At 39.6% G+C, this 13708-nt stretch overlaps 1 protein-coding gene across 5 annotated transcripts in view; it reads right to left on the bottom strand.

Annotated features, from left to right (window-relative positions):
• GRIA3 (glutamate ionotropic receptor AMPA type subunit 3) overlaps positions 1 to 13708 on the bottom strand; it is a 291350-nt gene that overhangs the window by 84886 nt on the left and 192756 nt on the right. For all 5 annotated transcript variants that reach the window (XM_045995279.1, XM_045995280.1, XM_045995278.1 and 2 more), the window contains 3 exons: positions 10524 to 10685; positions 6404 to 6571; positions 874 to 978 (listed from right to left, as the gene is read on the bottom strand). In XM_045995279.1, coding sequence (XP_045851235.1) covers positions 874 to 978; positions 6404 to 6571; positions 10524 to 10685 — 435 coding nt within the window. The remainder of the gene's footprint in view (positions 1 to 873; positions 979 to 6403; positions 6572 to 10523; positions 10686 to 13708) is intronic.

Genomic DNA, 13708 nt, shown 5'->3' with positions numbered 1-13708 from the left:
AAAAGAGCAGACATTTGACCTGGTTGCCTGTTTTTCACTCAAAAAGTACCGCATGAAATCCAAATGCTGTTGTGGAATAACACTTCCTTTTTAGTTGCTCGAGGTTTCCAAGGATTGATGTCCTGTCTCTCTCTGTCTTGCCACCCCCACCAGGACCCCAGTCCTGAAACTGAAAAATGGTTTCCATCCATACCTCACCTTTACTGGTATTTTGTAAAATAACTTAGCCCACTATAGGCTGGTCACCGCCCCCAGCCCAACTCATATAGCAGAAAAGTGCTTTGTTCTGAACTGTAGGAAGCCTGGAATGTGAGGGTGGGAAAATAAGTAGTGTCCTTAGAAAGGACAGAGGCTATTTTATGTTCTGAGATTTTATCACATGACTATGAAATCCTCATTTCATGCCTAACTTAACTATTCGGATGACAGAAGCAAAGCGCTCATTATTCAATTCGGCTGTAAAGAAAGGTACTTGGTCTAGTTTTCCTTTGGAGGGTGAGGGGCAACATGGAGAGATACCTACTTTCTAATTTTTTTGCTGAAACTGTATATACTTTGGCAGCTTGTTTAAATAACAACATACTGTAAAATTTGTGATTCCTTCCCTCTATGGCTGGAAGCTGTTAATAACTCTTAAATCTATCACTTTTATGGGACCAGCCTCAGAGGGAAATGCTCCTTTCAAAATGTGTAGAGGCAACACTTTGATTGCAAAGCAACTCCACATCATGTATACACAGTTCACTAACAGAAAGGCAAAAATGAAGTGTGGGAATTTGCTTTGTGTGTCTTTCCTAACACCTGTTTTCTTGCATTGGAGTGCTGTCACCTTCTGAACGACTTTTTCTTTGGACATCTGTTTTGGTTACTTACTTTTCGAGAGCCAGAGACTTTCATCTCGTACACATCAATGGTGTAATTTGTCCTACGTCCGTAAGTGTCAAATTGGATGTTTCCAGTCATTCCTTGTACTTGCACCTAGTAGAAAGGGAAAATGTAAAAAATTTAAATAGCACCACATTATTGCCTTCTAGGTCTTTAAGATGATGTCCACTGACAGATCTTAGAACCATAGAGAACTTTTATCTTGAGTAGTTCAGCTAAATCCACCATATCAAGTCTGAACAGATCTTCATTTCCTCCCCAGTGTTTTCTAGGTGTGCCTTTTAATTGTGAAGCTTTGAGTGGGTGATAGGCAGTTACCTATATGATACAACGAAGGCCCTACCACCACTTTTTCAAGGACCTAAAGTTTCTATCATTAGTTTTTTCTTAAGGGGGTAGCCTGAAGTATATTCCTTTTCTTTTTTTTTTTTCCATTTTATTTATTTTTTCAGCGTAACAGTATTCATTCTTTTTGCACAACACCCAGTGCTCCATGCAAAACGTGCCCTCCCCATTACCCACCACCTGTTCCCCCAACCTCCCACCCCTGACCCTTCAAAACCCTCAGGTTGTTTTTCAGAGTCCATAGTCTCTTATGGTTAAAATTAACAAGTCAGGAAATGACAGATGCTGGAGAGGATGTGGAGAAAGGGGAACCCTCCTCCACTGTTGGTGGGAATGCAAGCTGGTGCAACCACTCTGGAAAACAGCATGGAGGTTCCTCAAAGTGTTGAAAATAGAACTACCCTATGACCCAGCAATTGCACTACTGGGTATTTACCCTAAAGATACAAACATAGTGATCCGAAGGGGCACGTGTACCCGAATGTTTATAGCAGCAATGTCTACAATAGCCAAACTATGGAAAGAACCTTTTCTTTTTTTAAGATTTTATTTATTTGAGAGAGAGCACAAGCAGGGGAAGGGGCAGAGGAAGAGGGAAAAGCAGACTTTCTGCTGAGCAGGGAGCCCTACACAGGGCTCAATCCCTGAATGACCTGAGTTGAAGGCAGATGCTTACCTGACTAAGCCTGGTGCCCCAGGGTATTCTTTTTTTCTTTTTTAAAGATTTTATTTATTTATTTGACAGAGAGAGAGATCACAAGTAGGCAGAGAGGCAGGCAGAGAGAGAGAGGAGGAAGCAGGCTCCCCGCGGAGCAGAGAGCCTGATGCCGGGCTCGATCCAAGAACCCTGAGATCATGACCTGAGCCGAAGGCAGCGGCTTAATCCACCGAGCCACCCAGGCGCCCCGCCCCGGGGTATTCTTAACTAGCATAATGCTTTCTTCTAAACTATGAGTTCCATGAGGGCTGTGGCTGTGTCTTATCTTAACACTTCCAAAATCACATAAACTGATTTCAATAATAAGGGCTCTGGAGCTTCTAGATTCACATTCTAGCTTTATCACTAACTCTATGACGTTCAATTCTTGTTGACTGTAACATCTATATTAATATCTATATCTATATCTAATTATAATTAATATCTAAAATAATTAATATCTAATAACTATAAACCCAATATCTATAATAATTTTTGTTGATTGCAATGAATTTAGTTCAGTTTCTTGAGAGTGTTCCCATTTAACAGCTATCACAGTTGCAGTCATGAAGTTTTCCTCTTATTTAACTTATATCTGGCTACAAACAGGTAGCAGTGAGCTAGGCCCTGGAGGAATAAACCACGCACAGATGAAATTTTCTAAGTCTAAGAAATCAGGGATATGTAGTACTAGATAAGAAAGAAGTACTAGAAGAGCCTGGACACTGATTTGGGATGCCAACTACAGATTCATGTAGACCACAATTTTTCTTTGTCCCAGTATATGAACTAGTAAAAGGCCATCTGCCAGGTGGAGAGATTTCCTTACCAATTATTGTACAGTTTGGTGGCACTGCATGAAAGACCCTCTGTAAATAAAAGTCACTGGAATTACTCATCTGGTGGTTAAGGGTCAACGAATTTGTTTCAGATAAAGAATATCTGTCTCATTTTCCTAGGATGAAAGGCTAAAATACTTACTACTTATAGAAAGTGACAAGCTACTAAACAAGTCAGAAGTGGTAATGGGCTTGCATTGCAGGAGGGGGAATTGATGTTAAATATTAGGGAGCATTTTGTGAAAGGGAAAGGGGCTTGTTCACCACCAATAGGAAAATGAAATTCCTGTTGAAAGAGAAAGACTCCAGTGTGACGTCCTGAGGACAAGATGACTGTCCTACTGACCCAACAAATCAAAGCACTATTGTCAGCTCAGGCTTCCAGAGAAGGTGATATCACACTTCTGGTCAAAGCAAAGGTCCTTTGTTGAGACAGAAATTACTTAGCCTTCCTGGTTCATACTGGGATGCATGAAAGATTCTTTACACTCTACTCTGAGAATTGAGTTCTGGGAGACGAGATGGTTAGGGCAGGGACACTGGCATAAGAACTTATTAAGGAAATCCTTCTTTACTGAAAGTAGCAAAGGCTTCAAGTCTCATTAAAAATGGCATATTTCCGGGGGTGCCTGGGTGGCTCAGTTGGTTAAGTGTCTGCCTTTGGCTCAGATCATGAACTTAGGGTCCTGAGATCGAGCCCCATGTCAGGGTCCCTGCTCAGAGGGGAGGCTGTTTGTCCCTCTGCCCCTGACCCTCCCTCTGGCTTGTGTTTTCTCTTGCTCTCTCTCTCTCTCTCTCGCTCTATTAAATAAATGAATAAAGTCTTTTTTTTTTTAAAGAGAATGGCATATTTCTAAAGAGCAAGCATTTTTGGACATGGTAGGCAAACTGGACAACAGTCTAGTCATGTCCAGGAGATACAAGACTCCAGGATTAAAACTTGTGGTGAGCAGAAATAGGAATGGACTAACGCTCAGAGGGAAGTCTATTTTCACTGACATAAATGTCAGTTACCATTTCCCATCATCCCATCTGAGATCCCATCTGAGATCCCTTCTTGAATCACCCCTCATCCCCCTCCCCTGCCCTCTACCCCAATCTGTATTAGATGCTTCTCCTCTGGTTCCCATAGCACGCTCTGGAGAGCCTAACCACCATACCATCTTAATCATCTTAATCATCTCTGTATTTCCATCTCCCTTACTAGATGGGGAGCATCTCGAGATGAGAGACATTCTTTTCCTGAGTTCTCAGCAACGACAATACAGGGACTGGAATAGAGTAGGTGCTTAATTATCATTTACTGAACAAAAGGACAAAGTTTTGATGACCTAGAATTGTGATATATTTCAGTTGCTCAGGCTGATATTTCTGCTATCCATAGACTGTGAGGAGGAGGATTACCCAATTTTCAAGTGGCTTTAAGGTCTATAAAAACACTTGTTTGCATATTAATAATGTAAGTGTGTGCACTTACATTATTTCCTCCTCTTATTTCACATTTGCATACTAACTTCAAGCTTGATAATAGTCATTGGTGCTCAATAAATATTTACTGAATGAATGGTGTGCTTATTTAGCATTAAAACAGGCGCAGTTGGTGCCTCTATCAGGCAATGATTTTGTTTGCCACAATCTTTGAAGGAAGAGAATGATTTATTGAGCAACAACTATGTGCTCACAGTGAGGGATACTTTTACACATGCATTCTCACCTTTAATGTACTCAAATAAAATGGGATTTCTTTTAATATAGTAAAACCTTTAGTACTCCAGAGCATCCTCCCTTGTAGTCCCTCTGAACAGTGTTTTGCTGAGCATTTATCACAAAGGAAGCATCTGCTTCTGGAAAAGATTGATACTTTCCAACCTCTCTGGAGCAATAGGAAGAGGCTGGCCTGTAGAAATGGGTAAAGCATCCTTTTGGCTGAGTGTTTGATCCTTAGGACCTGGGAAGAAGGTTAATTACCTGGCTTCTCACTCGAGCTTTATCAGTGACTTAGATATGTCAAAACTGTGCAATAGTATGATCAATATGCTTTTTCCTAGCCAAATGAATTTTTTATTCTCTACTCTGGTAGCCAGTTCTCCATTTGTGGAAGACGCCTGTTTGAGTCATGAACGGAGAGTCCATAGGAGATGCTGATACTCGCCCCCTGAGGTTTTGTTGATGAAAACTCCTTTTGATTTACTCTGAGGGAGTTTTGTATTTCACTCATCATTATGTTTCAACTGACAGTACAAATCTTGTAACTGCTATGAAGGTTGAATTTAATTAACTGCTCTTCAAAATTGTGCAGTGCTACATAAAACTACACTTAGGGCATTTGTTAGGGAACTGACATAATGACATAAAATTCTGCATGATGGGAGAGTGAGTTATATCTCTTTCTTGGAGAGAGACACAAGGACTACTAACCCCTTTTGATTGAATGCTTCCAACTTGGCAAATTTAAGACAGCAGTAGGAGAGCCAGCCACACAAAATGATGTACATTAGGAGGCCATTACAAATTCTTTGTTGCTGGGTTGTGCCCAGAATTATCTCATCATTGCCTATCTTTTTGTTTCTTTGGATGTCCCAAACATTGGGATAATTAAATAAGTAGAAATAAGAGAGGCTTGAACTCTCAAAGGCTCATTTTAATGCATGCAGATGCATGTAACATATAGCAAAACATTCAGGAAAGAGCTCTGCTTGGAAAGCTGCAGTGAAAGACCGATGCTGCTCCTGGTGTGAAGAATGAAATCTGCTCAAAGGATACCACCTGAAGCCTTAAATGATCCCCTACCACTAAATACTAAAAACAAGTGACCCATTTGACTTTCTATTTATTGATTCCATATACTTCTCTGTAAGCTTTTTCTTTGGGGCATTGGGGAAATCTTCCTAAGTAGGCCTAGAAATAGAGCATATTTCCACCTTTCCCCATGTGGATAGCATGTAGAAAGGTCCTCTTTGGCAACAGAACTAATACCACACTGGCTCCATTCCACAGTCCATCTAAGCTCATGAACTATCCGATGAGCCAGAGGATGTTGTTGTCCTTTGTAATGTCCACCTTCAAGTTAGGAGCTTCCTATAGAATATCCCAGTCCCCCTAAAGTACACCATATCTCTGGAAAGTTTAAAATTTTTGAAGCTGTTTACATGTTCAATCCATAATTCTTGAGGGTAGTGAGTTTGCTTTACCACCCATAGTGTAGCACATTTGACCTCAAAAGACCATTTCTCAAGCGTCAGGGAAGAAGGTTCTAGTTTGAGATTTCTAGATTTTTTTTAAAAGATTTAATTTATTTATTTGACAGAGAGAGATCACAAGTAGGCAGAGAGGCAGGCAGAGAGAGTGAAAGGGAAGCAGGCTCCCTGCCGAGCAGAGATCCCGATGCGGGACTTGATCCCAGGACCCTGAGATCATGACCTGAGCTGAAGGCAGCGGCTTAAACCACTGAGCCACCCAGGTGCCCCAAGATTTCTAGATTTTTATGAGTAAATATCCATGCTCATCTTTCTGCACATTCTGACATTCTTAGACTCCGATCCTATTCCTATTTCGGATGTCATTTCTCCATACCAAGGTCTCACTTTTTGCGTGTATTAATAAGGCCCCCACCCCAATAACCCATTGTGGTCTTTACCATTTTTAGAGCTCTCTCAATATCAATTCCTTGACTCCAGGGCACAGCGGGATTTGCTAAGCAGTCTCCAGCACTGCCTCTCCGGGACACATCCACTCGCTGTCTCCTCAGATAACGGAAAGCTTCTGCTATGACCAGTATTGCGTCATGGGTCAGTGCAGATGTATACTGAAATGGATGTATGGTAAACATGTTATCATGACAAACGACATCCTCAAAACTTGCCTTGTTCCTTATAATTCTCATTCATCTCCACCTCTTGTCTACGAAGTCACCCTCTTAATTATTTGAATCAAGAGATCTCTCTGGGCAAGCTTGACTTTGATTCATTCTAGAATGATCTTTCCTCGTGTGTGCATGTTAAGCTTATTAAGATCAAATGGCTCAAGGGAGTCTCTCTCTTGCTCTCGGTACTGTGTTTTGTCTTGAGCAAGTGACTACTAAAAGGCCAGATCCTTTATAGAGAAAGAAATACATGTGAGGCTAAAGGATGGCATATGTAGATTGGTTATTGCTGTTTTAATAGAAAATTCAGGTCTGGTGTTTACTTAGGGGAAAATGGAAATAGCTAAGTTAGACAGCTTGAAATTAATTTGGAGGGAAACATTAATCATTTCTGTCTGGACCATGTTTCTGGCAAACTAGGACCTCTGGCCAGCAATAAATCAGTTTTTGTTTCTTGGGGGGAGCAAAAAACCAAAGCTAGTTTTCGATTGTAGAAAATTACAATTGTTATTGAGTTTTATATCTGATAACAGTGACAATTCACAGGCAATACTTCATGATGCTGCCTCTTTCAGGCAAGAACACTTAGCTTCTATTCCTTGGATATACTGATATGCTCTACTAGGGATGAGGCCAGTCATTTGATTATCTGCGATTTGATGGGGTGGATGTCTTTTCATTGAATGAATCAACAAAGTGATTAAAATAAGCTGGCCCCTGTTTTCCAGGGGTGACAAATACTAGGAGGATATAGAATTCTATTGATTTTTTTTAATGAAGCAAAATGTCCTAGGGGGAGTTTTCTCTCTATAGTATGTCCAAATACAACTAAATATGACCAGGAGTGAATACATTATTATCTTCATGACCATCAATTTACTTTTCTGACTTTTCTCATGTTACATTTCTTTCAGGAGCAAATCTTCAAATGTGACTGTAACAGGGGGCATATGTTCTCTCGTGAAAAAAAAAAATCTTTGTCTGTCCATCCTAGCACTACATGAAGTCAACATGGTGATATTCTCTTTTCCAGCAGACTGCATGAATTGTTTGCAATTCCAAGCCATGCCAAAAGATCTATTTAATTTCTACTTTTTCAGCTCCTACTTACCAATGTGTGAGCATGTATAACAGGAAACATTTATAAAATATAGAATAAATTAAGCATCAGAGTTTCCATGACTAATACTAAGCAAAAGCAACCTTAAAGTTGTAACCATCTATTTAAAGATTCAATTTTCTTAAGCTATTTAAAGGTTTTACTTATAAACACTTCTCAGCAAGTTCTGAGAACTTTATTTTATATATATCATGAGTTATCAATGATTAATCCAGAGCTAAGATTGCTTTTACTCTTCCTTTTCCTCTCTACAACTTCTGAGCAAACATAAACTACTCTGTAGTACCCTTTTCATCATTTTACCCTTGTCCATTTTTTTGTGCCTAAGACACAGTGACTGATACTTGGTAGGTACCTCTTAAAATATTGCATAAATGAATTTTTCTTGACTATACCTATTACCTGCTAAATCTAAGAATGGCAAAGCAGTGGACAGGCAGTTTATGAAAATCTAAATCTGTATAAGCTTACTTAAATGTAGTGGGTGGATATAGTACATTAAAATTTTGGGGGTCATCAGGGAAATGCAAATCAAATCACATGAGCTATCACCTCACACCTGTTACAATGGCTAGAATCAAAAGGACAGGAAATAATGAGTGTGGACAAAAATGTGGAGTAAAGAGAACGCTCTTGCACTGCTTATGGAAATGTAAGCTGCTGCAGCTACTATGGAAAATAGTACGGAGGTGCCTCAAAAAATTAAAAATAGAAATACCATATGATCTGGCAATTCTACTTCTGGTTATTTATTCCAAAAGATACAAAATCACTATTAGAAAAAGATATCTGCAGTTCAGGGCAGCATTATTTACAATAGCCAAGACATGGTAACAATCTAAGTGTCCACCGACAAATAAGTGGATAAAGAAAATGTGGTATATACATACAGTGGAATATTATTCAGCCACAAAAGGAAGGAAATGCTATTTGTGACAGCATGGATGGCATTATGGTAAGTGAAGGGCATTATGGTAAGTGAAATTATGGGCATTATGGAGGGCATTATGGTAAGTGAAATTAAGTCAGACAGAGAAAGACAAATACTGTGTGATCTCACTTAAATGAGGAATCTAAACAACAAAAAAACCCAAACAAAACCCTGAACTCCTAGAAATAGAGAACAGGTTGGTGGTTGCCAAAGGTAGGGGGTGGGAGGTAGGGGAAGTGGGTGGAGGTGGCTGAAAGGTACAAACTTCCAGTTACAAGATAAATAAGTCCTGGGGTTGTAATGTATATCACAGTGACTATGGCTAAAAATCCTGTATTGTATTTTGAAAGTTTCTAAGAGTAGATTTTAAAAGTTCTCCTCACAAGAAAAAATTGTAACTATGGTGGTGATAGATGGTAAATAAAGTTATTGTGGTAATCATTTTGCAATATATGGCAACTATTAAGTCATTCTGCTATATACCTAAAACTAACTTAATGCTGTAAGTCAATTATATCTCAATAAAAATTAAAATAATTATCCTAAAAAATTGGACTGCAAATCCTAACCCTAATATCACAGGGGTTGTGACCATACTCGCTGAAATATATTAGGACACCTGATCTGACCATGGGACAGAATGTTTTAAAATGGGACTGCTCTAGAAAAGTCCAGCATGTATATATAATCATTACAAATACAGAATACCACTTAACTAGTGAAAAGGCTTAAATGGGTGAACAAATTATGTTTAACTCACAGTTTTTCTAGAACATACCAACTGTATAAAGTCAGGACCCACTTGTATTATGTTCTCATGTGACTCATTTAGGATGGGCCTGACTAGATGTTACAGAATGTGTCTCTTCTCCAGTCTATGTTCCCTTTGTTCTCCCTTATTCTATTCCTGCCAGGGAGGATGTGAAACCTTGAAACTTTCCCTTGAAACCATGGGAAAAGAAATATTCACCCCTTTTCTTTTTTAAGGGAAGGATCTTGACTCTACTTTGATTCCTTATTTTGATCATCGGGATCCCACATCCATGGTATGTACATATTTTCACTATAAAATGAAGGAAGAATTTAAAGTCTGTTTCATACTTGAATCAATGTACTGAGGGAATGGTTACTTAAAACATACACTTGAAGGATCCTTTGTGTTACATGAATAACTTTCCCATAATTTATCTGTTTTAATTCCTGATTTTTAAATAATAGGATTTCTAGCCATAGCGGAACACATGTGAAAAATGTGCACTCTAAGCATGACTTTCTACCTTTAATATTATTATCTTAGTTTCATGAAAATGAGCAATTTAGGTAATCTAATTATTTTTAAAGATACTTTTCCAGGCAAGAAAACATTTCTGTTCAATATATGTATAGGCAACACACACTCTGTATTACAGCCCAATTCACTTGGGTGTACTGAGATTCATGAAATTTATTAACACAAAGCAATCACATAAATAATGTAAGATCTAATTTTCTGTTTCAGACTATCAATCTTCCTTACCTGTTCCCACTGCCCCCACTCTTTGCCCAATTCAGGTTCTTGTAATATTGTAAATTGTTATGAGCATGTTATGAATGAAATTCATTAAAAAATTAGTTAACATTCCCAAATCCCGGTTTTAAAAGAGTTTTAAAAGACCTTCTCAATCGCTTCTTTATTTGCAAGTTTAGTTTTCAAATGCAGCAGTACCTGTGGTTTAGTTTTTAACATCCTTGAAACACTTCTGAGTAAAGACCACTTGATCACAGGATGGCCGTAAATATATAAAGGCCATACTGGGATGCTGTGAAAAGCTGGCCTAGGGTTTCTGCATGCCATGGAACATTACCTTTAGTGGTGCATTCTTGGCTTCAGGGAATTCCCTTTCATCTAGCCTCACCCAGCGCTGAATAAACTGTTGAACCATTGGGTTTTCGTTGTTGACAATCTGGAATCCGGTAATGTTGGCTCCCCCGTGCATGACTCTTTCTAGCAAGATATCGGTAAACCCCTAGAAAGAGAGTGAAAGAGAATCATTATTGTGGGACATGGTGGGTTCTTTCTTTTTTTTTTTTCTTGGGTCCATTTTCTTTTCTTTTTTTTTTTTTCCATTTTATTTATTTTTCAGCGTAACAGTATTCATTCTTTTTGCACAACACCCAGTGCTCCATGCAAAACGTGCCCTCCCCACTACCCACCACCTGTTCCCCCAACCTCCCAACCCTGACCCTTCAAAACCCTCAGGTTGCCCCAACCTCCCACCCCTGACCCTTCAAAACCCTCAGGTTGTTTTTCAGAGTCCATAGTCTCTTATGGTTCGCCGACATTGGGGAGGGGAGGCGAGACATGGTGGGTTCTTACCATATCTATTGTTTAGAACGCTAAGGAGGAAATGAAATGTCCTTCTCCAGGATCATTCTTTAACAATCAAGAAAACCCTGAACAGAGTATTATATGTCAGCTACATCTCAATTACAACAACAACGATGATGACAGATACAAAAAAAATGCTGGATATGGACTAATTCTTGGGGCACTATGTCTCTGAAACTATAGGCACGATGGAGAAAATATGCATCCTTCCATTTTAGTGCCTGTGTCTTTATTTAGTATAGCAGCTGCAAGGACAAACACAGGTGCCAGCTTCAAACAAATGTTCTGATTTGTTTCATCTACCTGTATTTTTAGTCTTTCTTCACTGAGTACAAATACAATGCTTCATGTAACTGGGAAAGTGTTGAAACATTTGACCCTAACTAGAGGTTTAAAAACTTTTCTTCAGCTTAACATGCCAAGCACAGCGATTGCTTCGGATTCTAATGATGAGTACTTTCAACATTTGTGACTTGTAGAAATGCCAGAGCAAAATTGACAGCTTGGTTGAATATGATGGTTCAAACCCCAAGGTATGTCTCACCTGTGTTTATAAACAGGTCTCAACATCTACTTCAGATCACCCACCATATTCTTCTCTTGCTCTGGTTACCATCTGGTGTCTCTGTCACCTAAGCCTCCTGAAGAAATCTCTTCAGGTTCACACCAAGCCATGTCCACTGGGCTACTGCCAGCTCCACTGGGCACTGCTCTCTTCTAGAACACTTCTCCCAGAAATTGCGCTATTTCTGCTGGATGCCTGGTTCTTGTTAGTTGCAGTGGATGCATTTAGGTCCTCAATGGGCAGAAGCCAACATTTATATTCATAAATGGGGAGAATTCTTCCTCCCTTCTTTAGACTCTTCTGCCTAATATTTTAATATAACATTTTCAAATATATAAAAAAGCTGAAAGAATTGTACAGTGAATACTCATATAATCTCAGCTCAGATTTCACAATTAGTATTCTTCATCCATCAATCCATTTCCTTCTTGGGGTGCATTTCAAAGTAAGTTTTAGATGTTGGTATATTTCACACCAAAAGACTTCAACAGGCAGGTCTTTAACTAGATTCAGTGTTTGCATATTTCTTTTCTTTCCTTTTTTCCTTCTTTCCTTCCTTCCTTCATTCCTTCTTTCCTTCCCTCCTTTCTTCCTTCTTTCCTTCTTTTCTTTCTTTGAGATAAAATTTACAACCAATGAAATAGACAAATCTTAAATGTAACACCTTATGAGTTCTGATAAATGCATGTACCTCTTAGTCCTCTAAAGTTTTCTTTCTTTTTTTTTTGCATTCCAAGTTTTTAAAAAAAAGATTTTACTGGGGCGCCTGGGTGGCTCAGTGGATTAAGCCGCTGCCTTCGGCTCAGGTCATGATCTCAGGGTCCTGGGATCGAGCCCCGCATTGGGCTCTCTGCTCTGCGGGGAGCCTGCTTCCTCCTCTCTCTCTGCCTGCCTCTCTGCCTACTTGTGATCTCTCTCTCTGTCAAATAAATAAATAAAATCTTAAAAAAAAAGATTTTACTTATTTATTTGTCAGAGAGAGAGCACAAGCAGAGGGAGCAGTGGGTAGAGGGAGAAGCAGGCTTCCCACTGGGCAAGGTGCCTGATGTGGGGCTCAATCTCAGGACTCTGGGATCATGACCTGAGCCAAAGGTAAACACTTCACCAACTGAGCCACCCAGGCATCCCAACAACTGAAGTATATCATAAGAAAAGTACACCTATCTTTAAGTATATAACCTGATGAATTCTCACAAACTGAACACATGAATGTAACCAATATCCAGAAGGACTCCCTCTGTGTGCCTCTCTAGTCTCCACTCCTCTCCCCACTTCTTTTAATTCACCTTTCTTTATATTTTAGTGAAGCAGCTTTCACAAGTGGGCCTTGAGTCCATGGGAACTGGACAAGGAGTATCATTTGCTTCAGTGAGCATCATTCTTGCTTTCCGATAATCAGAAAACTGTTTTTAAAATTAACATTAACTTGTTAGACTGAGTTTTGTCCCAAAGTCTTCCTTCATGAAGGAAACTAAGAGTGTTTTCTCCCATTTGCTGCCCCCCCCCCCCCGCACTACAATCAGCAAGGAGACTTACTTGGTATGAAGTCTAATAGAGGTTCCAACTGGGGCTTAAGCCCATTACTCAACTCCCTACTCCCAGCCCCTAACGTATATACAAATAAAGAGCCTAGGACAAAATTTTAACAAACCGCTTTAATTCACTCACCATGCCACATTGCATTTGTCAGTTAACAAGTATTACACAAGAACATTGATCAACTGTCCACCTGCCTGCTGGCAAGAATGAAGAGTGGGCCCTCTGATGCTGTCCTGGGTCTTAAGAGCCTGGGCCAGACAAGAGAAAGTCCTTTCCTCGAAAGAAATGTGTTGAGAATATTTCTGCCACCATCCCAGTTTTTAGGGACAATGGTCACAGCATGCACTAGGAAGCAGTATCTCTTGCACCCCTCACACTTTGATAAACATCATACTCCCGTTTTCCTAATATCCACAGCATGTTAAATGGAAACATAGCATTAACAAAAGGGAGGCAGAGGGAAAGGATCTTGTAACCCTCAAGTCTGTCTTAACTCATAAAAGCCAACACTTTCATCTGGTTTCTCACCACATTGCTCCTTTCCAGAAAGATGTTCC

The sequence above is a fragment of the Meles meles genome, chromosome X, assembly GCF_922984935.1.
Source record: "Meles meles chromosome X, mMelMel3.1 paternal haplotype, whole genome shotgun sequence".
In the NCBI taxonomy this organism is placed as follows: Eukaryota; Metazoa; Chordata; class Mammalia; order Carnivora; family Mustelidae; genus Meles; species Meles meles.
The sequence above is the reverse complement of the archived record's forward strand: the minus strand, read 5'-3'. Positions and strand labels throughout refer to the sequence as shown.